The 27,520-nt window shown below is 42.6% G+C and overlaps 1 protein-coding gene across 8 annotated transcripts; it reads left to right on the top strand.

The window, feature by feature from the left end:
* Window positions 1–5,743: 5,743 nt before the first annotated feature.
* On the top strand, window positions 5,744–26,570 carry Tra2a (transformer 2 alpha homolog). 8 transcript variants are annotated; one of them, XM_076566758.1, is made up of 10 exons: window positions 5,803–5,988; window positions 6,257–6,337; window positions 16,054–16,365; window positions 16,648–16,781; window positions 19,780–19,939; window positions 22,119–22,307; window positions 23,718–23,833; window positions 24,725–24,856; window positions 25,378–25,445; window positions 25,764–26,570. In XM_076566758.1, exons 5-10 carry the CDS (start codon window positions 19,907–19,909, stop codon window positions 25,772–25,774), a joined length of 549 nt encoding a protein of 182 aa, XP_076422873.1. In that variant the 5' UTR covers window positions 5,803–5,988; window positions 6,257–6,337; window positions 16,054–16,365; window positions 16,648–16,781; window positions 19,780–19,906; the 3' UTR covers window positions 25,775–26,570. The 8 variants fall into 8 exon arrangements, with proteins under 8 accessions (XP_015863842.1, XP_006990150.1, XP_076422871.1 ...); XM_016008356.3 differs by lacking the exon at window positions 16,054–16,365 and having other exon boundaries at window positions 5,744–5,988; XM_076566757.1 differs by lacking the exon at window positions 6,257–6,337 and having other exon boundaries at window positions 5,762–5,988.
* The last annotated feature ends 950 nt before the right edge of the window (window positions 26,571–27,520 follow it).

Raw genomic sequence — 27,520 nt, 5'->3', positions numbered from 1 at the left:
ATGTGCTGCCCCGAGGCTCGTGGCTTTACTATTTCATTTTGTGTGTCTGACTCGTTCTCGGGCTGGCGACTCTTCTGACTCCGCCCTTCCTCATCCCATCATTCCCAGTTTGGCTTATCCACCCAATGCTATCCTCCTGTTCAGCTCTTGGCCAGTCAGCTTGTTTATTAAACCAATCATAACGACATATATTCACACAGTGTACAGAGGGATTATTCCACAGCACAATCCCATGTTTTGAAGAAACTGAGGTCACAAGACTCTTGTCTTGTTTTCTTGGAGTTTTCTCATAAGCACTCAGAATTCTCCTCACACAGCTCCATTCCTGGACTGTGTTCCAACAGCTGTCTACAAACATTTATGGCTTGAATGGTGTCAGTTGTGCTAAGGTCTGGGAACCTCAGGTCTGGGACAACAAGGTATTGTCCCCCAGGTGCTATTCTCCCTGGAGCCCTAGGGATCAAGCCCAGGGCCTCACACTTGTTAAGATCATATTCTTCCACTCAGGTCAATCCCAAGCCATATAACTGCTGTTTTGTTTTTTTAAATCTGGCCAGGCAGTGGTGGCTGAAAGGGTTTTGCACCCCATCAGCCTCTCCGCTGATGCAGCAGTCCAAAGCAAATCAAATCAGATTGAATTAGAAAAAGCCCCGGTTTAATGGGAAAAGCATTCCCAGGTGATTCTCCAGCCCCCAGAGAGAAGACAGGGATGACAGACCAAAAAACCACCTGTCTGTTTTCTGGGATGCAGTTTAAATACTCTGTGGAAGTGGTCTTGAGCATCTCTGGGGGAGGAGCCGTGTTTGGTGGGCTTTGAAGGGTCGGATTTGGGGAAAGAGATAGGGGAGGGGAGTTGAGGTGGATCTTCCACCAGAGAATTCCAGACTCTTTGGGTATGCCAGGGTACCAGGGGCTGAGATGGAGCTTCCACTAGAAGCTCCTACACATTTAATCCCAGAACTCTGAAGACAGAGGCAGGCAGATCTCTGTGAGTTCAAAGCCAACCTGGTCTACAGAGTAAATTCCAGGGCAGCTAAGGCTACACAGAGAAACCCTGTCTTGAAAAACAAACAAACAAACAAAAACATGTATATACATCCACATATAACATCATTATCACTGATTCATCATGGCTTCCTGGGGCAATTTTTTCTTTCTTTTTTTTTCTTTTCCTTTTTTTTTTTTTCTCTTTTCTTGTTTTGTTTGATTGATTGATTGATTTTTCAAGACAGGGTTTGTCTGTGGTCCTGGCTGTTTTGGAACTCACTCTGTAGATCAGGCTGGCCTCGAACTCACAGAGATCCGCCTACCTCTGTCACCTGAGTGCTGGGATTAAAGGCACCGCCTGGCAACTTTTTCACTTATGTTTATTTTGTGTGTATGGGCATTTTGCATGCATGTGTGTCTATGCACCACAAGCAGGACTGATGCTTGCAAAAGGATTCCCTGGGACTGTAATTATAGACTGGTGTGAGCCACCATGTGCTGCTGGGAATTGAACCCAGGTCTTCTGCAAGAGCATCAAGTGTTCTTAACCACTGAGTCAACTCTCCAACCCCATCCTGGGGCTACTTTGTCTGGGAACTATTTACAGGTTGTCAACACAATGGCTTCATATTCCATTGTGTTGTTTATTATTTATATATTTATTGTTTGTTTATATGTTCTCTTCCTCTGTTGATCTCTTTCAAAGTTTATAGCATGTAACACGTGATTCTTTGGTTTTAAATATTATTATTATTATTATTATTATTATTATTTTGGTTTTTCAAGACAGGGCTTCTCTGTGTAGCTTTGCGCCTTTCCTGGAACTCACTTGGTAGCCCAGGCTGGCCTCGAACTCACAGAGATCCGCCTGGCTCTGCCTCCCGAGTGCTGGGATTAAAGGTGTGCGCCACCACCGCCCGGCGGTTTTAAATATTATTAATATTAATATCAGGCAGATGTAAAATAGACTCTCATTGTAGTGTTGATTTGAATGTCCCCAGGGTTCATAATGTTGAACATAAAGTTCTAAAATTTACAACTGGGTGACATTTAGCCAGTTGTGTCTCACTTAATAATGAGCACATGCTCTGAGAATAGCATTGTTAAGCAATTTCATCATCGGGTGTGAAGGCCTAGACTTAACTTTACAGGTTCAGGAATATGCCATGATAACTTGAATTAATACAGAGCAGTATCCTCCTGCAGACATCCTGTCTTCTGTTTATACAAGAAAGGAAAGCTTAACAAGATCCTGTCTGTGGTTTATGGCCCTTGGAGATATCTAAATAATCCTGCTGAGCAGTCCAGATAATCCTGTTCAGCGAGTTGTGGTTTTCGCGCCCAAAGTCTAGACCAATAGTTTCAAAAAATCATCATGCCCCTTCTACCCAATCCCAAATTGCCAATTCCCGGCTAGTAGTTTTACTCTATAAAAATCCTTGCTGGGCGGTGGTGGCGCACGCCTTTAATCCCAGCACTCGGGAGGCAGAGCCAGGCGGATCTCTGTGAGTTCTAGGCCAGCCTGGGCTACCAAGTGAGTTCCAGGAAAGGCGCAAAGCTACACAGAGAAGCCCTGTCTCAAAAAACCAAAAAAAAAAAAAAAAAAAAAAAAAAAAAAAAAAAAAAAAAAGAAAAATCCTCTACACCTGGGCTCGTGGCCACCGCCACATTTCCTTCTATCTGCCATTAGGCGGCCCAGGTTGAACCTGAATAAAAGGACCCTTAGGTGCTTGCATCGGAAACCGGCTCCTTGGTGGTCTCTGGGGATTTCGAGAAACGGGTACAGCACGTGCGAATCTCAGAGTATGCTTACACAGGCTTCAGTGGCACAGGAAGAGCACTGCTCATGGTCTCTGCAAACAGATGTAGGGCTTCTGTCACTATGGAGCTGCATATTGGAGTCTTTGTTATTTTTTCTGGGGTTTATTTGGGGTATTTTTGTTATTGCTTTGAGACTGGGTCCCATAGGCCAGTTTGATCTGGAACTGCCAGAGAAATTGAAATCTTGCCTCTACCTCCTAAGGGCTGAGATTGTAAGTGGCCCGGCGATTGTTGGCACTCTCATTGTTGGCACTCTCATTGTAGGTGGGTGGATTTCCATCCACCCACCTCTCTAAAGTGCTGGGATTAAAGCATTTTAGAGAGGTGGGTGGATGGAAACCTGAGTTGAGGCCATTCTGGTCTACAGAGTAAATTCCAGGACAACCAGAGCTCCACAGAGAAACCCTGTACCAACCCCCCCCCTGTCTTCCTTGATTGATCTCTGTCTCTCTTACATATTGAGACAGGGTCTCTCACTGGAACCTAGAGCTCACCAATTTAGCTGGACACCTTGTTTTTGTTTTCCAGTTTTTCAAGACAGGGTTTCTCTGTGTAGCTTTGCGCCTTTCCTGGAACTCACTCTGTAGCCCAGGCTGGCCTCAAACTCACAGAGATCCACCTGGCTCTGCCTCCTGAGTGCTGGGATTATAGCATATACTCACCTGGCATTTATGTAGGTTCTGGGGATCCAAATTCCACTCCTCACACATGCTCAGTTTCTTTACCCACGGACCCATCTCTTTTCTATAATATTAGAGGGACCAGCCTTAATATTACACATCCCAGGGGCTCAGGAGAGAGAACTACTAACGGCGAGGACTATTTTTGGGAAATAAAATCTCAGCACACTGAGCTCTATAGTCCACTTGCTTTAATTCCTCTGGCATAACATCCTGTATACACGGCTTCAGTTCTGTTCTCGTGCCTAGCTCCTTTCTTGTCTGATTTCTCTCTGTTTATCTACTGCTCCCTCTTAATTAATTAAGTTCTATCTTAATTCTCTCATCTTAATTCTGCCTCATCTAGGTCCTTTTCATCTTGTTCATAACCAGCTAGGACTTCCCCATCTGACTCTTCCTCATCTTCCATCTCATTCCCCTAGTACTCTCTTCTAGCCCTTCAATCTAGTTCTTCCCTGTCTCAGTTTGTTCCTCTCAAATTCTTACACATCTAGTTCTTCCATTCTCTTTTCTCTTCTCCGTCCTCTTATGCCCTGAAGTCCCAGTAAATATACACTTAAAAGCAGTAATCCCTTGGCAGTGCAAAGCCAGGCTTCCAGGGTCAAACGGAGGGGTGATAAGAATCACATACAGAGGCAGTAATTGCTAATTATCATTTGCAACCCAAAAGGGAAGTGACTAATGGGGAAATGAATTAACTAAAGGCTAAATTCAGGTATTATCTAAGAAGAGGGATCTTATGTGCTCAACTATAGTCTTAAATGTGATTGGTAGAAAATGTTAAGAATCTGTAAGTTGCTAGGTCAATGGGAGAAAATAAAACTTTTTTCCCGTGGCTCCTATCTGTCCAAGCTATCTGCCGTTTTTCTGCAGGGTGGGGGAAAGTGTGCTCAGTCGCTAGGCAACCTGTGTACAGCTAAATGCCTCTGGTGATAGATAAAGGGAGATCTGGAACTAGAGGTTAAGAGTTGGGAAAGTTAATTGGCACATCTGCCAGGCCTTCTCAAACAGGTAGCCTGAATGCTTAAGTCTGTTCTCAGAGAGTACAGAGGTATCTGTGATAAGGTACTTTCCTCCATCTGGGGATGGACCTGGCCGGATGCTGCCAATGATGATAATTACAGGGAGGCTTGAACTGGGGTTCTGGCTGAGCATAGCTATCAGCGCAGAAGGTTATCTAAATATTCCTAGAAGTGGTTAGGTAAGGAGTTAGAGGTCTATAAAGTTAGTAAGCCTGTAAGAAAGGAGGGTCTTGCCGGGCGGTGGTGGCACACACCTTTAATCACAGCTTTTGGGAGGCAGAGCCAGGCGGATCTCTGTGAGTTCGAGACCAGCCTGGTCTCCACAGCGAGTTCCAGGAAAGGTGCAAAGCTACACAGAGAAACCCTGTCTCGAGGAGAAAAATAAAAGAAGAAAGAAAGAAAGTAAGGAAGAAAGAAAGAAAGGAGGGTCTGAGCTAAATTGAGTAAAGCTATTACTCAACGTCCACCTGACCTAGGCAGTGTCTCCTTGTGGAATTTACCTTAAGTCAGGAGACTTGTGTGTGGACTGCTATTACTGTTAGTCCTTGAAAGTGGCTAAGGGAGATATCTGATTCCAGAGGAAGCCTTTCCTGAGGCTGTTCTCCAAATACCTTGAATGTGTATGTCCAGTGAGTGATCAGTCCACACTGTTAGCCCTTCTTAGGGAAAAATCAATTGGGAAAACTATGACGGCACGCATGATTTTCATAACAGAATACAGCTGATAAATAACAAGCCAAATAACACTAAAAGCTCCTTGGGATTTGGCTTCCTCTGGAGGAATTCCTTGATCTATCCAGGTAGTGACTTTGCCATAACCAGCTGAGTTCTAAAGATATATTCCTGTGGCCCGCAGCACAGGTCCAATAAACAGTTTTAATAAGGAGTCCATTCTAAAAGAATGGACTCCACAAGAACCAGTGGAGAACTAAGCATTATAAAAAATAATAATAATAATAACTAATAGACTAGGAGCGGGGGACTAGAATCAGAGAAGAATGAGGAACTCGCAGCATTTCAGCACTCCCACCCGCGCACGCACTACTAGTTCACCATTAAAATGGGCAAATACACACGCACGCCTTAATACCAGCACGTGGAGGACAAACAGACCAACCAGACTCGCAGGAGCCGGGCTCCAAGCCCGCCAATCTCCCGCGCCAAGATAGGCGGACACAAAGCCTCCCGGGCGGGGCTGGGGGCGGGGCCAGCGACGTCACAGGGGCCCGCCCCCTGACGTCGGGCGCCGGGGACACCAGGAGGTTTGTGGCGCTGCCGGCGCCATTTTGCCCGAGCGTGCGAGCGAGTGGGAGTGGAGCGCCCCGGCCGTTGTCGCCGTCGCCCTTCCTCCTCCCCACACTCCGGACCGCGGGGTGACGAGGCCGTCGGCCCTCGAGCCGAGACTTTGTCCCTCCTTTAGTTCTCGGGAACTCCTGGCCACCATGAGTGATGTAGAGGAGAACAACTTCGAGGGCAGAGTGAGTACAAAGCCGCGGGAGCCGTCTTCGGCGGCGGCCCGATTGCTCCGGGGCTCCGGGGACGAGCGCGGTCGGTCGGTCGGGCGAGGTGGCGGGGCCCGCGGGAGCAGCCTGGAGGGCCACCGCGAGCGCGTCCTCCCGTCCCCAAGGTGGCTTCGGGGTTCCCCCTGGCTGTCGAGACGGCCCGCGAGCCCGCAGCGCTCGATTCTGGCGACTGACCGGTACCTGGCCTGGTCCTATCCTCTCCTGTCGCTCCCTTTCCTCTCAGCTTCCCATCTCTGCTCCGAGGTGCGGGTCCCCGGCGCGGTGGGGCAGGAGGCGGCGGGGCGCTCCCTCCGGCCGGATAGTGGTAGGTGCTTCGTGCGGTGGCATCCCGGGCCCCCCACCCCCCCAGACCCCCCATCCCGGCCATCGCAGCGGGGGTCTCGGGGGTCGGAAGTGCGCGGGGCTGTTGGTCCGGGCGGGGAAACGCTGTCGCGGGACTGGCTGTGGGGCCTGTGTCTCCTTGGCTCTCTGTTGTTGCAGTGAGCGGCCGCGTCTCCCGTCGGAACCGGCGGCGTTGCTGCGTCCGTAAGGCTTTGAAAAGCCTTGAGGTTGGCGGTGGGACGAGCCCCGGGAAGTGGTCAGTCAGCGACCGCCGCGACCCTTAAAGAGTTCTTAAGACGAGAGCTGGGAAGGGGACGCTACGCAGGAGCCTTTCCCCTTAAATGTCCTCTTCCCTGTCCCTTCGACATGAGTGTGGAAATGCAGTCACGCCTGGCCTGCCAAGTGCCCGATGTTGGGTCCTTCGTGGCTCAGCTTCCCATGCTTTCTTTCCTATCTGTGACCTTCCATCTGAAAACTCCTTCGCAGGTTCTTATGGTTAAACTGTCGAGGCAACTTAATTTAACCTTACGTAACTGAGCGAATTTCATGGCTCAAGTGTTTTGGGTTTTTTTTTGTTGTTGTTGTTGTTTTCCCTGGAGCTCACTTGGTAGCCCAGGCTGGCCTCGAACTCACAGAGATCCGCCTGGCTCTGCCTCCCGAGTGCTGGGATTAAAGGCGTGGGCCACCACCGCCCGGCTCATGGCTCAGTTTTTAAGGGGAAATAATATAGCTAGTCAGAGTTAACTCAAAAGATTACCTGAGATTTACAGCCCCCCCCCCCCATTTCTTCTCTCACCCATCCCCCAGGAAAGGGTTCGAGGTTTTCTTTGAGGTCCTGTGAGTGTAAACAGCATAAAGAATACGTTATTCTTAGCTTGAATATATTATAGCGTTTATTACCGGTTTTTGAGCTTTATTTCCGAAGTTAGCCTAGTAGTGGAAATTGATGGAAGAGAGTCCTGGTGAAGCTCTGTAAGGGGGAAAAAGGAAAAATCCCAGGCTGTTGTGTTGGTATTTATTCTGATGGCGAAAGGGCGGATGAGGGGGAGAAAACACTTGAGGGCTTTGTGGGAAGGAAGAATTTGTCCCTTTTAGAAGTTCAAGATACAGACACCTGTAATCTGTCAGCCAAGTCAGAGGGTCAGTTAGGTTTTTGGGTTTTTTGTTTGTTTGTTTCTTTTTTTTTTTTTTTTTTTTAAGAAAAGAGGGCTTTTTGTTTTGTTTGTTTGAAGGTGGTGGTGTATGCGCTAGGACTAGATCCAAACTATGTTTATCTTTGATTGAGTCATTTGAATGAATTTGCAGACTGACTATAGTTGAACCTGCTTACTGTTTTAGGATTGTTTTGTTGTCCTAACAAAACTTTTAAGATCATGAAATGAAAATATTTGGAGGTAGTTGTGTTACCTGTGAAAATACTTACTTAGAAAAAGAGGTTTTTTTTTTTTTTTTTTTTTTTTTTTTTGGCAGTTTGTCGGTTCCTTTTCCTTCCTTCCTTCCTTCCTTCCTTCCTTCCTTCCTTCCTTCCTTCCTTCCCTCCCTCCCTCCCTCCCTCCCTCCCTCCCCCCTATAAATACTGGGTTTGGTGTGTGGGGTTTGCACCAGTGTGACTCTAATGGCTCTGGCTCCTTTCTGATGTGTCATAGTGGAAGGGGTAGGTAATTACCGCCTTACCCACCCAATACTTAATATTCCCGAATCCACTCCTCAGTTAAAATTTATTTAGGCCTTAACAACCCAGTTAACAAAAGAGGTTTTTTTTAGCTCCCCTCTTCTGCCATTTGTAGAGACAGCATTTTGTGTGGTTCTGAGTTTGCTGGGAGTGGGCCCAAGGCTTGTGCATGCCAGGCAAGTGCTCCACTCCTCCTTAGAACAAGTGGGTATTTAAAGACAGTGGTTTGTTTGTTTTCCGTTGACCATAAATCAGCAGTTAGGAAATGTCATGTAACAGCAGCTGTGCCCCATTCTCATTATCCCGCCAAAGATGTCTGAGGGTAACAGTCCTAAAAGACTTCTAATAAAAATAAATAAATAAATAAAATCAGGTGGAAGCTCTCTAGAGTGCAAAAGCTGAAGATAAAATATTTACATATAAATATACCTATAACATTTTAGAATTCAGACCCCAAAGTTCTTTTTGGATGCATTTTTTTATTTATTGCTTGTGATAATTTAGCAAGGGCTACAGGACTGTCAGCATTTTAAAAATAAAGAACCACCCAAGCCATGCTGGTGCACACCTTTAATCCCAGTACTCAGGAGGCAGAGGTAGGTGAATCTGTGAATTTGAGCCAGCCTAGTCTACTGAGTGAGTTCCAGGACAGCTGGGGATACACAGAGAAAAACCAAGAGAAAGAAAGAACCAAGACCAAAGACCACATAAGCCCCAGTTTACTACTCACTGTATATTCATGATCTCTCCTCCCACCCCCTTTAATTTTATTGTATGTATGTGGTGTTTTGCCTGCGTGTATGTCTTGCATACCAAATAGGTGCAGTGCCTGTGGAAGCCAAATGAGGAAGTTACATCCTCTGAGACTAGAGTTACAGATGATTGCAGTTTACCATGTGGGTGCTGGGAATTGAACCTGGGTCCTCTAGAAGTTCAGCCAGTGCTCTTAACTGCTGCAACATCTTTGCAGCCCAATACTTCAGTGTTCTTAAACAAGGACTTGCTTCCCTAGTTTCAGATAATTGACAATTCAAATCTGGATTTAAAACACTGTCATCAAGTATATGAGGGTAAGTGCTGAAATAGTGTCAGATAAGTTTGATTAAATGTGCAGTCAGATAACAGAGGGGTTTTGAATTCTAGAGTTTGGTGGTAGGGAGAACGATAAAAGAAGACAGACATAAGACCAAAAGGACTGGTACAGGAGCAACAGAGTCAACTAATTATTCAAGGAAGAGGGAGAATGGTGGTGCCATTGGAACAAAATGGGTCCAGTGCTGGACACACCATTGTGTGTGTGGCACACCATTAATTCCCAGCACTTGAAAGGCAGAGGCAGACAGATACCTCTGAATTAATTCCAAATCAGCCAAGGTACACAGTAAGGCCTTGCCTTTAAAAAAAAAAGGCAAACAGTAGGTCCATAAACAATTTACTTGGTGTGTGTATCTATCAATTTAACAAGCAGTGGAAAATGTCTGGGGGGAGGGGGTGCCCAGGTTGAAGCTCATGCCTGCTTTAATTCAAGATCCTCTTGCCTCAGCTTCTGGATCCTGGAATTTCTAGCCAGGGGCCACCGCACCCAATTTCGCCCAACATTCCTTTGAAGCTGGGAATGAGGAAAAGTGGCTTGGTCTGTCTGGTTGACCTCAGACTCAAAGAATGTTGTGATCTGTTTGTCACCTTAATTTATAAAACTTAACCCAAAGTTAGAATTTTGGTCTTAATATCCTTGTAGAAATTGAGAAGAATGGACCAAAACTTTTGTTTGGTCTTGCTTTTTCAGTTCTTGTTCTGGTTTCTTGAAAACAGAAATGTGTTTTAAAGAGTTTCAATGTGGAGTCTCCTAGCTGACTTGAAACTGGTAGTTATCTTCTTGACATCACTTCCTGAGTGGTAGGGTTACAAGCATAGACCCTCATGCATGACTCTCTCTTCCATATGTTAAGATATTAATACATACAACTTTGTGTATGTCTTTATGCTTACATACCCGTGAAGGAAGGCCAGAGGGTGAAGTCAAGTATCTTGCTCTCTCACCCTTTACCTCACAGAGGACTCAGTTTCAATACCCAGCACTCAATGTGGCAGCTCACAGTTACCTGCAACTCCAACCCCAAGGGTTCAGACATTCTTCTGGCCTCTGTGGTTGTGGCATGCACATGGTACTCAGAAATACATGCAAGCAAAACACCCACGCCCATAAAGAAATTGGGGGAGGGGTGCTTACCTCAAAAAAGGAAGAGAAGGAAAGAGTCCTCTCCCCTTCTGGAATTGATTTACTGGCTTGTTTTAAAAACAGTTTTCATTTGGGATTTAAGATTTTTATGAGGACTGGAGAGGTGGCACGGTTGTTCCGGAGCACTTGCTGATCTGGAGGAGGATCAGGTTTGTTCTAGTGTGGGCATGAAGTGCTCCACAGCACCTTTAACCTCAGTCTCCAAAGGGTCCAGTGCTCTCTTCCTCTGTAGCACCTGAATGCAAATGGTGCACATAATTCATGCACACAGAATTTTTAATGAAAACTTATGAAATTTAGACTTAAACTTCAGCAACTTAATTTTAAGCATTTTCTTAGATTAATTTGCTTAAGGGGGCAGGTAGAGTGGAAGTGAGAAAATGGTTAAATTTTAAGTGTTGTTGTTTCTCCGGAGCACCTGAGTTGGGCTCCCAGCACCCACACCAGGTAGCTCACAACTGTAACTCCAACTCCAAGAAATCCAACCCCTTCTTCTGTCCTGCAGGCACCCACATACACTATTACAGACATGTGCACATCAAATCTTTTTTTAAAGCTGGGCGAGATGGTGCGTGCCTTTAATTCTAGCACTCTGGAGGCAGAGGCAGGCCTGGTCCGCACAGTGAATGTCAGGATGGCCAGAGCAACATAGAGATAACATAAGTGAAAAATTGAAATCAGTCTTCCTTGGGAGGGAGACAATGGCTAGCCAGCTGTGGTGGCTCAAGCCTATAATCTGTACTGAAGGTGTGAATTGCTGTAAGTCCAGCCTATAGTGAGTTCCAGATAGCCTGAAATACCAGAAAACCAAGTAGGCGGGGAGGTAAAGCTGCTGTCTTGTAGTAGGAATAGTACTAACCCTGAATTTGGTTTTGGGTTTATTTTGTTACATGCTATCATGAAACCAGTTGTATGTTCTACTGTTCTTTCTCTAACCCATCTACTTTCATGTAAAAGGCAGACTTCTGAAAAGAAGCAGTGCCTGTAATTCTATGCACAATGCATTGCTATAATTTCATAGATGTAAGGTATTTGCACTTTGTACCACTCCTAAAATGAGAATAAAGAGCTATGAAGTGGTACATGACTATTTGTGAGAACCTGCCTCAGCTTCCTGCCCCACCCCCCAGAGCCTTGAGATCTCAGAGACTGTCAGAGCAAATATTATGGATGAGTCTTTTTTTTTTTAAAGTGAACTGTCTTATCACTTAAAACAGGAACAAGTTTAACAAGAGGAAAAATGGGATGAATAATCAGCATAGTAGTTTCCTTGAACCTGGCTAACTAAAAACTGTTGGGTATTGTCAGTAGGTGCCCAGGCATTGTGATCAACCTGAGACCTTTGTAAAAGGTCTATATTTCTATGCTTAAGTGAATTGATGCTGTTGTTTCATGAGTCTGAGCAGGTTTAATAGGAAAGAAGTGGAGGTGAAAAAATAGTAAGTCACATTGAGGAAGAGATTTGATTGTTAAAAGGTAGAAGGCCAGTAGTCAAAGGAAATGTGAGCTGTACATATACTTGTCTATAGTCTTTATTGTGGTATTCATGAGAGGTGTAAGTAGTCCTGATAGAAGAAAATTGACTTTTCCCCCCTTGAAACCAAGGCCCTGTCATGTGATTCATGCCTACTTTATGACACCAGAAGATGAGACTGTGAGTGGAGAATTTGGTGAGTGGTTTTTAGTTTGGTATTAGTTGTTATTTATTGGCTTTATTTATATACCAGCCAATGTAGTCTGTATGAACTTGGGGGGAGAGGGGCCATGTAGCCCAGGTGACCTTGAACTTGAAGCATCGTAAGAGTACATGTGCTACCACACCCAAGTATGGGGCATCAACTCAGCTTTGTGCATGTTAGGGAAGCTCAAACAACTGTGCTCCATCCCGGCCCTAAACATGTCCCAGATTCAAATGCAACGTTTTATCAAAACACATAAGCTGGCAGGGTTATGAGCAACCTTTAAAGTTTTTACCAAAAAAAAAAAAAAAAAAAAGATTGTAAGTTTTACAGATAACATGACAACTGTAGCTTAATTTTAAAATTTGACTGACTGCCAGTTACTAAGTCATTTATGATAAGTTCTCATTTATTCCAAACTTTAGAGAATACAGGCATAGGTTATGTTTGAGTCATCCACGAGCCTTTGTAGACAAAGAAGACTGCACTGACTTCATCGTGCATCAGACAAATATGATCTTAAAAGAGATGGATGACCTGTATAGTTTGTTTTTCAGGGATTCTAAGAGCAATTTGGTTTGATAAGAAACTGGGTATGTTTGCTTTGTCCTAATTTCTATTAAAAAAAAACAGCCCCATGTACCCCAGAGAAAGAGAAAGCTAAGTGTCCCTATTGTAGACCAGTTAATAGAGTAAGTCCAGTATGTGGACATTCCAAGAACATTTTCTTCTTCTTGGGGCATATGATTTAAATTCACTTGTTTATTTCTCTGTAAATTCCCACTATAAAGTACTAAGGAGATAACAGGAAGTTTTTCTCATGATGTACAGACTTGAATATATGTAAATTTGTCCCTATAACCTGGCAGCATTGCCTGGACCTAGTATTTAAAAGGGTTATTATAGTGTTTAGTTTTCTTAAGTATTTAGGTTTTATATTTTGCATCTACAATACTGAGCTTCCTGTTGCTTGCTTATGTTCCATAACCATTTGTCCATATAGCAAATACCAGAACCTGTGTGAGTGGATTGTGCTATGAATGCCTTCTGCCTGGCTTCTTTCTGGTGTGTAGTATCTAAAGGTAGATGGAAGCCTATAAAGGAATTTTAACAGCCTTAAATATGATGGCTTTAAGAGCTGGTTAGTCTAGTGAGACAAGACAGACAACCACCTTTTACCAGCATTTGTTTTCTTCCTTGCAATTTAAGTTTCCAAATTCTAAATACTCTTAAGAAGTTCTTTTTTGAAATTTAAAATTAACCAGATATGCTCACACATAGTTGTAGTCCCAGTTTCACAAGGTTGAAATCAGCCTGGGCAACATAATGAAATCTCATTTCAAAAACGGGGTGGGGGGTGTAAAGTTCCAGTGATGGTGGCCTTTTAATCCCAGCACTCAGGAGGCAGGGGCAGGAGGATCTCTTGAGTTGGAGGCCAATCTAGTCTACAGAGTGAGTTCCAGAACAGCTGGGACTACACAGAGAAACCCTGTCTTTTTTTTTTTATTTTATTTTTTTTAAAGCTTGTTGGAATTGTTTCATTTAAAAAGATGGTCAAAGAGTAGGAAAAAAAGATGATCTGGCATCTCCTCCATAAATGACTACTGTAGCCTGGTTTCTAATGCAGAGTTTAGTGAAAGTGGTATTTATTTAGTTAGTGTTTGAGAAATAAGATCCTTTTACATGATAAACATTAGTGTGACCTGCTTTCTGGATCACCAGTTGTTTAGAACAACAGGCCATGTTCTGAAATGTGTGGTTTGGTCCTAGTTTAAGTTTGTGACACTTAAGATAGCTGTTAGCTGACAGCTAAGAGGTCTGACTAGTCTATAAAGTTGTTTAGAGAAGATTCTGAAGGTGTAGAGATCAGATAAAACAGCTCTAGATATTTGTGATACCCTGGTGTTAAATACTTTTGGCCTGGGTTTGTAAGTCATTATCCGGTGCTTGCCTAGCATGCAACAGCCTGGGGTTTAGTTCAATCCCTAGCACTCCAGGAAGTTGAGAACACCTTTAAAAGATATTCCTCCAAACTGTGGTATTTTGTTGTGACTCTAGATCTGGAGTTTAAATATATATACACACACATATGTACATACATATATACGTACATTACTGAGTTATTTAAGTCTCCAGAAGTCATTTTTGGGGTCAGCTCAGTGGGTAAGGCACTTGCTGCCACACCTTATAACCCGAGTTCTGAATGGACTCCAAGTTGCTTTCTGGCTACATGTACACAATAAATTTAAAATGTAATCTTTTAAAGAAGTCATTTTCAATAACAAAATTTTTGAAAAGAAGCTTGGGAAACTAGAAATGTATCTGGGCCATTATGTTTTTGTCATACTGGAGGATTTATTAAGAGTAAATTTTAGGCTTATCCAAGGTTTTGTTTTGTTTTATCATAGTAAAACTAAAGGTTTATAGTATCTCAGCAAAACTTTTTGCCACTTCTGTATAAAAAGGCTGTGGTGTTTACACAAACACTGTTGTGACTACTGTATTTCCACCGCAGCATAATTGAATGTTATGCTAGAGGGTCTGTTTTATAGGAAGGAAAGCTAAAAGAAAAGACATTCTCTTGGTTCAGGATTTTGAACCAGCCCCTTAAGACTTCAGTTATAAGCAAGATTTTATGTTGCTCCAGGCAGCTGTCTAGAAATTTAGAGTGTAAAATATGAAAAACTTAACACTGTTAAGATTGGCAGGGTGGTAGTGATGCACTCAGATGGCAGGGGCAGGTGGATCTCTGTGAATTCGAGGCCAGCCTGGTCTACAAAGTGAGTTCCAGGACAGCAGGAGCTGTTACGCAGAAAACCCTGTCTCAGGGGAAGGGAAAAGAAAAAATATTGGAAAGGTTATCATTGACCAGGGAGATAATGGGTAGAGTTCCTGATAAGTAATCTTTTGATATTAAACTTCAAGGAAAGGAGCCAGGGTTATAGCTCAGGGAAATGGAGGCAGGAGATTTGTGATGTCTTATGGCATGAGTGAAAATTGGTATGAATATATACTTTTGTAAGACTGGGCTAATTCTTTGCATTAATAACTGAGTCTTAAGTGGATGGAGAAACCAAATTTTGGGTTCTATTTTGGTTGTGTGGGTCTCTATCAATCAAGTAACCATGCTTTTTAATCGGTTATAAATTATTTGGTGAGTTTTTATGTAAAACTAACTTCAGAAACTGGTTTGCCATGAAGGAGATGTCTATTTCTCATCGATAGTATACACAGATGCCCCTGCAAGGAATGCAGATGTGCATAAATGCTAGCACAGTGGGATCGAGGACAGTCTTGATACACATTTTGTTGTTTGTACTGTATGGTATTTAAGTGGTACAAGGGTGGGAGATTTCTGTGATTCCAGCACTTGGAAGGCTGAGGCAGGAGGATTTATTTCTGTGAACCATAATCCATCCTGGGTTATAAAGTGCAGATGTGTCTCATAAAACAACAACAGCATGTATTTCAGGAATTTACAAGCCAAAGGAAGGATTGTTAGAAACTTTGTGCTCTTTCCCTTTAGTTTTTATTGGCTTGTCTTCAGAACACATCTTTCTGGGTAATCAGAATGGTGACAGTGGTAGTCCACGTTGGGAGGTGTAACTTGACTCATCTGTTAGGTCCTGATCTCCCTCCGCCATGTGTGCTGTCATGTGAGTTCACGTGGTGTGCGTGGCCCTTTCAGCCTGGGATGACGCTCTGCCTCAGCTGTACCTGAATTTCTTAGTGTGGCTTATTCAAAGTTACTTCTAAGATCAGTAAGACTTCAGCCTGTAAAATAGTGGAAAATGAATATTTAGGTGGGGGGAATTGAAGTTTATGTTTGAATTACATTTATATTAAAATTAGGGACTAGGATGGACATGAAAGGGGAGGAGGGTAAAGAGTATGGTTAAACTTAGAGAAATTCAGTAAATTCTGTTAGACTACACATTTGAACATTTTTAAATACTGTAAAAATTTGGTTTTTTAATTTATTTTTAAATAAACTAGTTATTTGCACTTTACCTGCTGGCCTTTCCATTTGGTAGATAACATTCTGAACTCCAGCAGAGTTTTATAATCCCCACGTGCTTAAATATACTAAATGTTCTTTTTCCATTAAGGTTAATGTTCGTGAAGAAATTGAAGAGTTTTTTCCAAGAATGTGGAAGATAAATCAAGATAAAAGAAGGCTAATGAAAAGTATTAAAGATCAGAAAATTAAAATTGAATGGGGGAAAAAATTGAACAGAAGATTGGTCAGATAGAAGCACTTGAATATTTTTTTAAGGCTATTTTGAATTGTTTGAATTGGGGAAGAATACACGAAGTATGAAAAATGAAAAACTCAATGAAGAATGAAGAGAAGTAGAAAGCAAGAGTGAAGTAGAATTAAAAGAATCTGGAAGAATGAATGGGTCCTAGGTTAAGTAAATGTATGGTTTATGTTCCAGTGTCTGTATGATCAAGTTGTAGATGAATTTGCATGATTACTTAGTTAATAGAAAATTGGTGATCTGGTTCAAGTAGGGAATTATTGAGGACAGTTAGCAGTATTAACAATGGGATATTAATGAGCTGAAATTTTTTTTCTGGAGGGTGTTGCCTAACCATTTGTTTTTCAGGAGCAATCATTATAAATAATTACGGTACTTTAAATGTTAGGTGGTAGGCATCTACGTGACCAGTGCCATTTGTAATACTGTCTTCTTTGTTAGGAGTCTCGCTCTCAGTCAAAATCTCCAACGGGAACTCCTGCTCGCGTAAAATCAGAGAGCAGGTCAGGATCTCGTAGTCCATCAAGAGTTTCCAAACATTCTGAATCCCATTCTCGATCGAGATCAAAATCCAGGTAAGTTTAAAATGTGTAGGCTGCTTTCTTCACAGCAAGGGGGTTTTGTCAGATCTCCTTTTTTTGTTTGTTTGTTTGTTTTTTTCCTTTTACTTTATTTTACAATACCATTCAGCTCTACGTATCAGGCACGGGTTCCCCTGTTCTCCCCCCTCCCACTTCCTCCCCTTACCCCCAGCCCACCCTCCATTCCAACCTCCTCCAGGCAGGTCCAGTCCCCTCCTCCCAGACTGAGCCAAGCGTCCCTGCATAAGCTCCAGGTTTCAAACAGCCAGCTCATGCAGTGAGCACAGGACTTGGTCCCACTACCTGGATGCCTCCCAAACTGATCAAGCCAATCAACTGTCTCACCTATTCAGAGGGCCTGATCCAGCTGGGGGCCCCTCAGCCTTTGGTTCATAGTTCATGTGTTTCCATTCATTTGGCTATTTTTTTTTTTAATAGTTGAGTAAAACCAAAATTTATTATAAGCCACAATCGTCCTAGGGACCTCCTTGCTATATATATATAGCCTCCATGGTTCTATGGGTTGTGGTCTGATTGTTCTTTATTTTATATCTAGAATCCACTTATGACTGTCTTTCTGGGTTTGAGTTACCTTACTCAGGATGATTTTTTTTTCTAGTTCCATCCATTTGCCTGCAAATTTCATGCTTTCATTGTTTTTCTCTGCTGAGTAGTACTCCATTGTGTATATGTACCACATTTTTTTCATCCATTCTTCCATTGACGGGCATCTAGGTTGTTTCCAGGTTCTGGCTATTACAAATAGTGCTGCTATGAACATAGCTGAGGATGTATCTTTATGGTATAAATCAGCATTCCTTGGGTATATGCCCAAGAGTGGGATGGCTGGGTCTTGAGGTAGTTCGATTCCTAATTTTCTGAGACAGATCTCCTTTTAGCTGCATTTCATATAGAAGGTTCACTGATGGCTCAGACTGCAAAATTTAGAGTCATTCCTTGGCTTATCTGTTAGCTACTGCTCATTGGGTAAAGGCCCATGCCACCACACCTGGTTCTCTAAGTTTAATCCATGGAAGCCAAATGGTGGAACTGACTATTGCAGTTGTCCTCTGACCTCCACCCATGTACCCACACAACGACATCAGACACATAGTTTTTAAAAATGCTAGATACACACATCTTTAATTCACCTTACTGTCCGAAGCAGAATCTCTCAGTCAGTCCAGAGCTTGCCAGTGTGACTGTTCTAGCCAAACATCATGTTCTGAGGATCCCGAGGTGCTACCTTCCAAAACTGGAGTTACTGGCCAGTTACCACACCTGGCCAGCATTCACAGGGCTTCAGAAGCTCTGTATGCCTAGTTCTCTGCCTTACATCCTGATCACCCATAAGCTATCTGCCCAAGCCAAAAAAATAAACTTTTTTTTAAAATTTATTTTTGGTAGTGGTGGTGGTAGACTGCACTAAAATTATTATTAAGGAGAATAAGGAATATCTTCATGCCAGATGGTGGTGTTGCACACCTTTAATCCCAGCACTCAAGAGGCAGAGTCAGGCAGATCTCTGAGTTGGAGGATAGCCAAGGCTGTTATATAGAGAAACCCTCTCTTAAAAAACCAAAAGGGGGAGAGGGGATATCTTCATTAGTATTCTTCCCACTCAAATGATTTTTCTCTGGGAGTACGCCATTAGATTTATTTCATCCCTCTCTCAGGAGTCTGTTTATTTAAGCACTTAGTACCAGGTTGCCTCAGTACTCTTTGCTCGTCCTTAATTCCTTTATAGGTATAGTAGATTTTACTCTTGCTATTCTCCAAGTGGATCTTCCATCACTTTCTCTTTTTCTTTTCAATTTAGACTGAGGGCTCACTGTCTAGCCCTGACTGGCCTGGAACTCGGTGGTTTTGTCCCTCTTGAGTGCTGGTGATGCCCTGCTGCTGCTGCTGCTTTTTCTTTCTTTGTTTTCTTTGAAACAAGGTCTAACTAGCTCTGGCCAGCCTCGTACTCATGGAGCTATTCCTGCCTCTGTCTCCTGAGCACCATGCCCTGTTCTGTTTGTCTGTATGCCTTTCTTTCCTTATGTGTCCTTTAACCTTTTGGACAGAAGGTGAAATGAGAGGGAAGGGATGGACTAAATAGAAATAGCCAGCCGGTGGTGGCTTCCAGAAGGCAGAGGCAGGCAGATCTCCGTGAATTGGAGGCCAACCTGTGCTAGATAGAGAAGGAGTTCCAGGAAAGGCTCCAAAGCTACACAGAGAATCCGTCTCAAAAAACAGAGAGAGAGAGAAAGAGCAGTGTGTATTCTCAACAACCAAGTTATCTCTCTAGCCCCCACCCCTCCAAAAAGAAATCTTTTTAAAAAATACATTTTTCTTGCTCAACATCAAAACGACTCTGAGATGCCACCTTACACCTGTCAGAATGGCTATGATCAAAAACACCAATGACAGTCAGTGTTGGAGAGGATGTGGAGCAAAGGGAACACTCCTCCACTGTTGGTGGGAATGTAAACTTGTACAACCACTGTGGAAATCAGTATGGCGGTTTCTCAGAAAATTGGGAATTGACCTACCTCAATACCCAGCCATCCCACTCTTGGGCATATACCCAAGGAATGCTCAATCATACCACAAAGATATATGTTCAACTATGTTTAATAGCAGTACTATTTGTAATAGCCAGAACCTGGAAACAACCTAGATGCCCATCAACTGAAGAATGGATTAAGAAAAAATACATTTTTCTCAGGTCAGATGAGGGATTGAGACATAACTCAACCAAAAAAAAATTTTTTTTTTAAATTAGGTAAGGTTTTTTTGTTTTGTTTTGTTTTTGTTTTTTAATTAGTGTACCACATGCATGCAGTGCCCTCAGAGACCTGAAGAGTGAGTCATCCCCTGGAACTGGAGTTACAGATGGTTATGAGCCACCATAAACCAAGCCTGTGCTTTTTTGGAGAACAGTAAATGCTCTTAACTGTTTCCCCATCCCTGTGGTGCAGTATTTAACCTAAGTATATTTCTTTTAAAGGTCAAGGTCAAGGAGGCACTCTCATAGACGCTACACTCGGTCCCGGTCCCATTCTCATAGAAGACGATCTCGAAGTAGATCCTATACGCCAGAGTATCGTCGACGAAGAAGCCGGAGTCACTCTCCAATGTCTAATCGCAGAAGACATACAGGCAGCAGGGTATGTGTATAAGAGTTCATGGAAACTCGGTTTTCTCTTCCTCCGGTGTGGAGTCATGGCATAATAATGCCTTGCTATTATGAAAGAAGTGGTACTGCAGAAAGAACAGATTTTAGCTGCATGTGGTGGTACTTGCCTTTAATTCCAGTAATCAAGAGGCAAAAGTAGGCGGTTCTCAGAGGCCCAGGCCAGCCAAGGGGTACATAGTGAAGCTCTACCTCAAAACACAAAAAAGTGAATCATTTTATGTTGTGCATTTGCTAATTTAACGAGCCTACATAATTTCATGAACCTACTACACATGAAGTCCATTTTCTTGACTTTGTTTGTGTGACAGGTTTTTGTCATGTAAATAAGGTTGACTTCAAAACTCAGCAATCCTGCCTCATCCTCTTAAGTATTGTGATTACTAAGGCAGAAAGTTTGTGTGAGTGTCTTTCCCAGGAGGCCAGAAAAGACAGTGATTGCTCTGGAGCTAGAGTAATGAACGGTCACTTGTGAACCTCCTAACATGGGTGCTAGAAAGTGCACCTCTGCTGCGTGGTGTCTCTCCAACATTTTGTGTCTTCTTTAGTTTGTATGTGCTATGTGTCTGGACAGGTGTACATGTAGAGACCAGAGGGCCTATCCATTATCCTCTTGAGTTATTGACCACCTTATCTTCTGAGGTAGAGCTCACTGAACCTGGAGCTCCCATGTTGGTCATGCTGGCTGAACAGTAAGACCAGTAGTAGTCCTGTCTGTTTAGTGCTGGGATTTGGGGTGTGCACATTTGCACCCAGCTTTTTCCATGCGTTTTAAAAATTCTTTTGGGGGGGGTATGTTCACCAATTAATATAAATTCATAAACTGAGATGTGATGCACTCAAGTTTTGCTGTATGTTTCTTTTCTACTCAAAAGTTTTATTATTACAGGGAAGAAATAAGAAAATACCAAAAATCTCTATGTAATAACTTTGTTTTGTCTTTTTTTTTTTTTTTCGAGACAGGGTTTCTCTGTGTAGTTTTGGTGCCTGTCCTGGATCTCACTCTGTAGCCCAGGCTGGCCTCAAACTCAGAGATCCGCCTGGCTCTGCCTCCTGAGTACTGGGATTAAAGGCGTGTACCACCAACACCCGGCAGTAACTTATTCTTATTGAATGTGCTTGTTATTTGGATGTGAACCACTGAAGTGGTTTGTTTTGGTTTAAGAGTTGGCAGAGAGGCCAGCAAGATGGCTCAGTAAGTGCACCAGGGCACAAGTTTAAGCCTGAGTTTAAACCTAGAACCCACATTGTAGAAAGAGGTGTCCTCACTGACCTCCATATGTGCTTCCTAGCACAAGTGTGTCCACACACTAAATAAATGTTGGGTTTTGGTTTTGGTGGTTGTTTTAAATAGTGACAGAGCCCAGGTTTAAAATGGTTGGCTTACTCTAAAGTCCTCTGTCGTGCTTCCCCTGTGTGATGCCAGTGATGCTGACAGCCATGGTAGACTGTGTCAGTAGTTAAGTCTGGGTCCTGCTACAGAATGAAAACGGTGGCTGGACATAAGACTCAGTGGCTAAGAACTCCTACTGCTTTGCCAGAGTGCCAGAGTTGGGATCTATTACCCCATCTGTCCTCTGTGGACATAGGGGTAGGAATGACTTTCAAAATTTTTTAATGTGTTTGTGAGTGCCTGCCTTTATGTATACAGTGCACCACATTTGCCTGGGGAGGTCAGAAGGTGTTGGATGCCCCGGAAGTAGAGTTAGAGGTGGATCTTGTGGGTGCTAGGAACGGAAATGGGGTCCTCTCCGAGAGCAGGAAGTACCTTTAACCATTACTTCAGTCCCTAAAATAAATCTTTAAAAAAATGAAAATAGAGGGCTAGGACGGTAGCTGAATGGGGAAGAATGCTTAGCCGTTGTGCATGAGGCCCTGTGTTCAATCTCCAGCACCACATGAAATTGGGTGTGTGGTGCATGGGCAATCCCAGCGCTGAGGTTACTGGAAAAATGGAAATGAGGAGGCACATTAAGTAGTGCATGTAAAAGGTGAATTCTTTAGGTACGTTCTGAAAAATGCTGAGCTAGACTAGAGAGAGGGGAATAGTTTGTACGGGCTATAGCTATAAGTGTATTTCAAAGAAGATCTTCATGTGTTTTGATCTTATATTGGAGTCTTAATTAAAATTTAAATCTACCTTTATTCAACAGGCAAATCCAGATCCCAACACTTGCCTGGGTGTCTTTGGCCTCAGTTTGTACACAACAGAGAGAGATCTTCGTGAAGTATTCTCTCGATACGGACCATTGAGTGGTGTCAATGTAGTTTATGATCAGCGAACTGGAAGGTCACGTGGATTTGCCTTTGTGTATTTTGAGAGGATAGATGACTCTAAGGAGGTAAGTCTTGCTTTACAATTTTCTTTTTTTTTTCTTTTTTCTTTTTTTTTTTTTTTTTGGTTTTTCGAGACAGGGTTTCTCTGCGTAGTTTTGCGCCTTTCCTGGAGCTCACTTGGTAGCCCAGGCTGGCCTCGAACTCACAGCGATCCGCCTGGCTCTGCCTCCCGAGTGCTGGGATTAAAGGCGTGCGCCACCACCGCCCGGCTTACAATTTTCATTTGGAAGAATTTTTGTTTGCATGATAATGATGCTGCATTACTATTAAAAGTCTTTTAATAGCATTTCTGTAAACATGCCTCCTGACTCTGTCTGACCTGATTGGAACTCAACTCATAGTGTTGCAGTTAAAAAGCTAGTTTTGCTTTTCAGCTCATGCTTCCTGGTATAATTACATGCTAATTGAATTCTGACCTTATAAAGTGAATGATAAGAGTTAGAAAGTTAACCTGTTTTCATGCTAGGCCTTGTTTTCCACACCTGCCAGGGCAGGAGCATCTTCAGTTAAGCTAGATAGAATCTGAGATTCTGTCTCCACACACTTTTTTCATGTAAACTTGTTAGTCTTAGCTTTTTATTCTTTCAGCTATTTCCTTTATAGCATAAAATGGCAGCTTAAATACTTGCAAAGTTTTCCATTTACTGAAATAGTTAAACTGTCATACATTATTATGCCTTAAAAAAAGTGAGTTGGAGCTGGATAGTTGACGGCACATGCCTTTAATTACAGCACTCAGGAGGCAGAGGCAGGTGGATGTCCGTGAGTTTGAGGACTACCAGGGCTACACAGAGAGACCCTGTCTCAAAAACCAGGAGTGGGGTGATGAGCTCAGGTGCAGACAGGTTATGTTCCTTCTTTACACTTGCAGATCACTAGGGGGCAGTGCTGGCTTAGAACTGTGTCATTCTCAACAAGAGAATGCAAGCTGGTGTAATTGTTCTTTTCATCCCTTTAAATCATCACTTCTTGGCTACTTAGTGAGTTTTACCAACAAATACTGAACTACAAATTGAAAAGCAAGAATAGAGGTAGGTTAGCGTGGGCATGGTGTTGTATACCTGTAACCTAGCACTTGTGAGACAGAGGATGATGGCTGTGAATCCCAGTCCATCCAGGGTGATGTTGATAACTAGTCTGAAGGTGTGTGGGAGGGGTTATAAGTAAAAGGAAAAAATTAAGCTTAGTAAGCTCTTCTGAATACCTGAAGATCTTTGTAAGTAAAACAGATCTTAGTGGCATTGTCTGGGCAACTTAAATATGTTCTGGATAGTACTTAGCTCTGGAAATGCTAACAGTCCTCTATACAAGCTCCATTTTCAAAAGTGGGTTTATTTGGATTATGAATAGTTCATTTTAACTAAAAGTGGCTTCAAGATGAGCGAATTGTGAGTGCTTTTTTTTTTCTTTTTTAGGCTATGGAAAGGGCAAATGGAATGGAGCTGGATGGTAGAAGAATTCGTGTGGATTATTCTATCACCAAGAGAGCACACACGCCTACACCAGGCATTTACATGGGCAGACCGACTCAGTAAGATTCCATATTTTATGGGATAGAGTGCCTAGCAGCATGTTCAGAGCATGAGTATAGGGCCCAGACTATAAAGCAAATCCAACTTCCAACTAAGTTTAAACTACATTCCAGAAATATAGAAATACACCCCCCTTCTTTCCATATACTTTTATTTTTATCAGTATATAATCATTTAAGGGAACTGGGAAGATGGCTCATCAGTTAAGAATACATGCTACTCCTACAGAGAACATGAGTTTGAATATACCTAATTTAATTATGCTATTTCATGCATTTATTTTTGCTTTTTATTTCTTAATTGTCTTTCTTTCCGTTCTTCTTAGGCATAGTTTAGTGCATTTTGTTCCTGTTTCCCATGCTTTTCAGGGGGGGGGGGGGAGGTGGTGTCTGGTGCAGAGTCTCTGTATAGATCCTTGGCTGCCCTGGAACTCACTTTGTAGACCAGGCTGGCCTCACAGAGATCCTCTTACCTCTACCTTTCTAGTACTGGGGTTAAAGGCATATGCCACTGCACTGGGCTTAAAAGTTTGTTTTTGTTCTTATGTTTTTGGGGAGGGGTGTATGCACATAAGTACATAAGTACCCTTAGAGACCAAAAGATGGTGTTAGCTTCCCTGGCTTGGCTCGAGTGGCAGGCAATTGTGAGCCACCCTAAGTGGATGCTGGGAACCGAACTGAATCTTGGAAAAGTAGCAAGTACGCTCTTAACTGCTGGGCAATATCTCCAGAGAGTTGTGTTAGAGCATAAGGAGCCAAAGCAGAACACCATGGAAGTGAGCAAGGTGAGGTGGGAGGACATTGGCCAGGCAAGGGAGGTTCTCTCACTTTTCTAGTTTGTATTCAATGGTCCTGATGATAATCTTTTCTTTTTTTCTTCATTTTCTGTAGTAGTGGTGGTGGAGGTGGAGGAGGAGGAGGCGGCGGCGGAGGTGGCGGTGGTGGTAGACGACGGGATTCTTACTATGATAGAGGATATGATCGAGGCTATGACAGATATGAAGATTATGATTACCGGTACAGGTAATGTTTTAATCTGAGATGTCTAGTCTGTGCTGGATTGGAGGCTTTATTTAGCACTTTAATGTTGGCATGTATCAATAAAAACTAGATGTTTGAGCTGGGTGTGGTGGCTGGATGGATAGTCCTAGTTGCTTGGGAGACAAAGATAAGAGGATCACTTGAGTCTAACCTATCAACATGGTGACTTTACATGTTTCAGGTTGGGGTGGGTAAGAGCTGAAGAAAATTTTAGGGCTCAGTGTCACTTGGTGGTACTGCTTCAGTGCTAGGTCCTGGGCTCAGTCCTTAGTACTGCTTAAAAATACATTATATAGGTTGTTTTGTTTTTTGAAGACAGGGTCTCCTTATGGAGCCCTGGCTGGCTTGGAACTGGGTGTGTAAACCAGCCTGGCCTCCCTCCCTTCACTGAGGCCTGTCTTCCCAGTATTGGGATTAAAGGCCTGCACTACCACAATGGCTAGTTTTTGTCTGATTGGTAAAGTGATTATGTGGTGTGCTCATTCATCTCTCATTTCTTACAGAAGAAGGTCACCTTCTCCTTATTACAGTCGATACAGGTCACGGTCAAGATCTCGTTCCTATAGCCCAAGTACGTAAAATTTGCTTTTGTGGTGTTGAAACTAAACAGTGGTTTATTTTGAGATATACTTGGATATGTGGGTGGGTGTTAATAGTTGGAAAAATGGCTGGAGAGATGGCTCAGTGGTTTAAGAGCATTAGCTGCTCTTCCAGAAGTCTTGGGTTTAATTCTCAGCACCCACATGGCAGCTCTCAACTGCCTATAATCCAGCCCCAAGTGATTTGACACCCTCACACAGACATACATAAAATAAAAATAAGTTTAAAAAAATAGTTGGAAAAATATTAAGCACATCAAACTATAATAATTGTTTCTGTTCTCTTTCAGGACGCTATTAATAATGGAGTGGTTATGGCCAAGGACTCCCCATCCCCCTTTTTTTTCCCCTTTCCCCCTTTGATTCTGTATTTCCAAGCTTACAATGCTTCCTAGTCCTAAAGACAAAACAAAAACCTGGTTTATTTCATCTGTCGTGTGGCCAGTTGTGTTGCTGTTTTCCACCCTTCGTTACACTCTTAAAGGTGTAATTGTCATCTCAGTCCTTGAACATCTGAGTAAAAAGGTGTTAGACTTTGTGGTTCTTCTCTGCCTTTCCTATGAGGAAAAAAATGATCTTTTGAAAGCTTTTGTGACGAATATTGTAGTAGATGTCCTTTTATTAGAAATCTGCAGTTCTAACAAACTGCTTTTTAACCTTCTTTGGGGAAAGATAAATAACACTTGAAGTAGATCAGTCATGTCAAGTTTGTCTGGAGTGGCATGGAACAAGATTAGTTGAGTGTAGAAAGTTTGAAGCTGTAGGAGAAAAATATGAAGAATGTAACTTTGAACCTAAAAAATTAAGTCACCTTTTAGGAATTAAAAGCTTGTAGATTCCTATAAAACTTGTTATATTTGAAGTTACATGTTAAACCTTATAAACTTAAAGTGTGATTTTTATGTTAAATTTACAGAAACTTAAGTATTCCCTTAATCACTGAAGGAAAACCTTTATTTATTACCTAGAACAATTGTATAACTTGCTGTTAGAAATTTTGGTATTGGTTGGTTATTGGTTTCGTGGGTTATTGTATTGGATAGGATCCTAAAATTCATGTGGGGAAGAGTAATTTCAAATAAAAGTTAATTTGAAAATGTGATTGTCTCTTTATTTGGTAACAATGGAAAATGCAACTGTATTGGAAGCTATTTATTTTTATTTTATAAGTGTTTGCCTGCATGTTTATCTGCAGTATGTACATGCAGTACCTTGTCCTCTGGAACTGTTCAGAGTTGTGAACCATCCTGTGGATGCTGGGAGTGGAACCAGGTCCTCTGGAAGAGCACCCAGTGCTGTCCATCTCGCCAGCTCTGTGGAAACCAATTTTTTTATTTTCCTCACATTTCTGCAGTATATAATAATTATACAAAAAAAAAAAAATTTTCATCCTGAGTCAACTTAGTATTTCCTCACTTTTTTTTAATACTTTTTTCTTGGACTTGTATTTTGAGTTTTAAAACCCCTAGTTTGAGACCTGTGTTTTTCTGTTCTTTTTTTGTATGTGAGCCAAGAGTATGTGGAAGCAACATGTTGAAAGAAGAGAATAGCTGGCTCATGTCTCCTGGAAGCCTACATGGGGAGGGGAGGGGACTTAACATTTTCTCAAAAGGTGCTGGGCAGTGGTGGCACACACCTTTAATCCCAACACTCCAGGGACAAGCAGATGTTTGTGAGTTCAATGCCAGCCTGGTCTAGTGTGATTTCTAGGACACTCAGGACTCACAGAGAAACCCTGCTTGAAAAGAATAAATTATCTTTATTTTTATTTTTTTTTTTTATGTGCATTGATGTTTTGCCTGCATGTATGTCTGTATGAGGGTGTTGGGTCCCCTGGAACTAGAGTTACAGACAGTTGTGAGCTGCCATATAGGTCCAGGAATTGAACCTGGGTCCTCTGGAAGAGCAGCCAAGTGCTCTTTTAACTGTTGAGCCTCTCTCCAGGCCCCATAATCCACCAAGATTAACCAGGGCCATCTGTGTGATCATAGGTTTGGGGCTCTCCATTGGAGCGTGGGGGGCTCTGCAGTGGGTACACAACCTAAGA

This window comes from Peromyscus maniculatus, chromosome 3, assembly GCF_049852395.1.
Source record: "Peromyscus maniculatus bairdii isolate BWxNUB_F1_BW_parent chromosome 3, HU_Pman_BW_mat_3.1, whole genome shotgun sequence".
NCBI lineage: Eukaryota > Metazoa > Chordata > Mammalia > Rodentia > Cricetidae > Peromyscus > Peromyscus maniculatus.
Note: the sequence above shows the minus strand (reverse complement) of the source record. Positions and strands in the feature narration are given on the sequence as shown.

Bases quoted from the DNA above. Each gene is read 5' to 3' on its own strand.
- Tra2a (XM_016008356.3), top strand. From the start codon at position 5,953: ATGAGTGATGTAGAGGAGAACAACTTCGAGGGCAGA. The intron at 16,782-19,779 runs GTAAGTTTAAAA...TTTCTTTTAAAG, and splicing joins CGATCGAGATCAAAATCCAG to GTCAAGGTCAAGGAGGCACT. The intron at 19,940-22,118 runs GTATGTGTATAA...TTTATTCAACAG, and splicing joins GAAGACATACAGGCAGCAGG to GCAAATCCAGATCCCAACAC.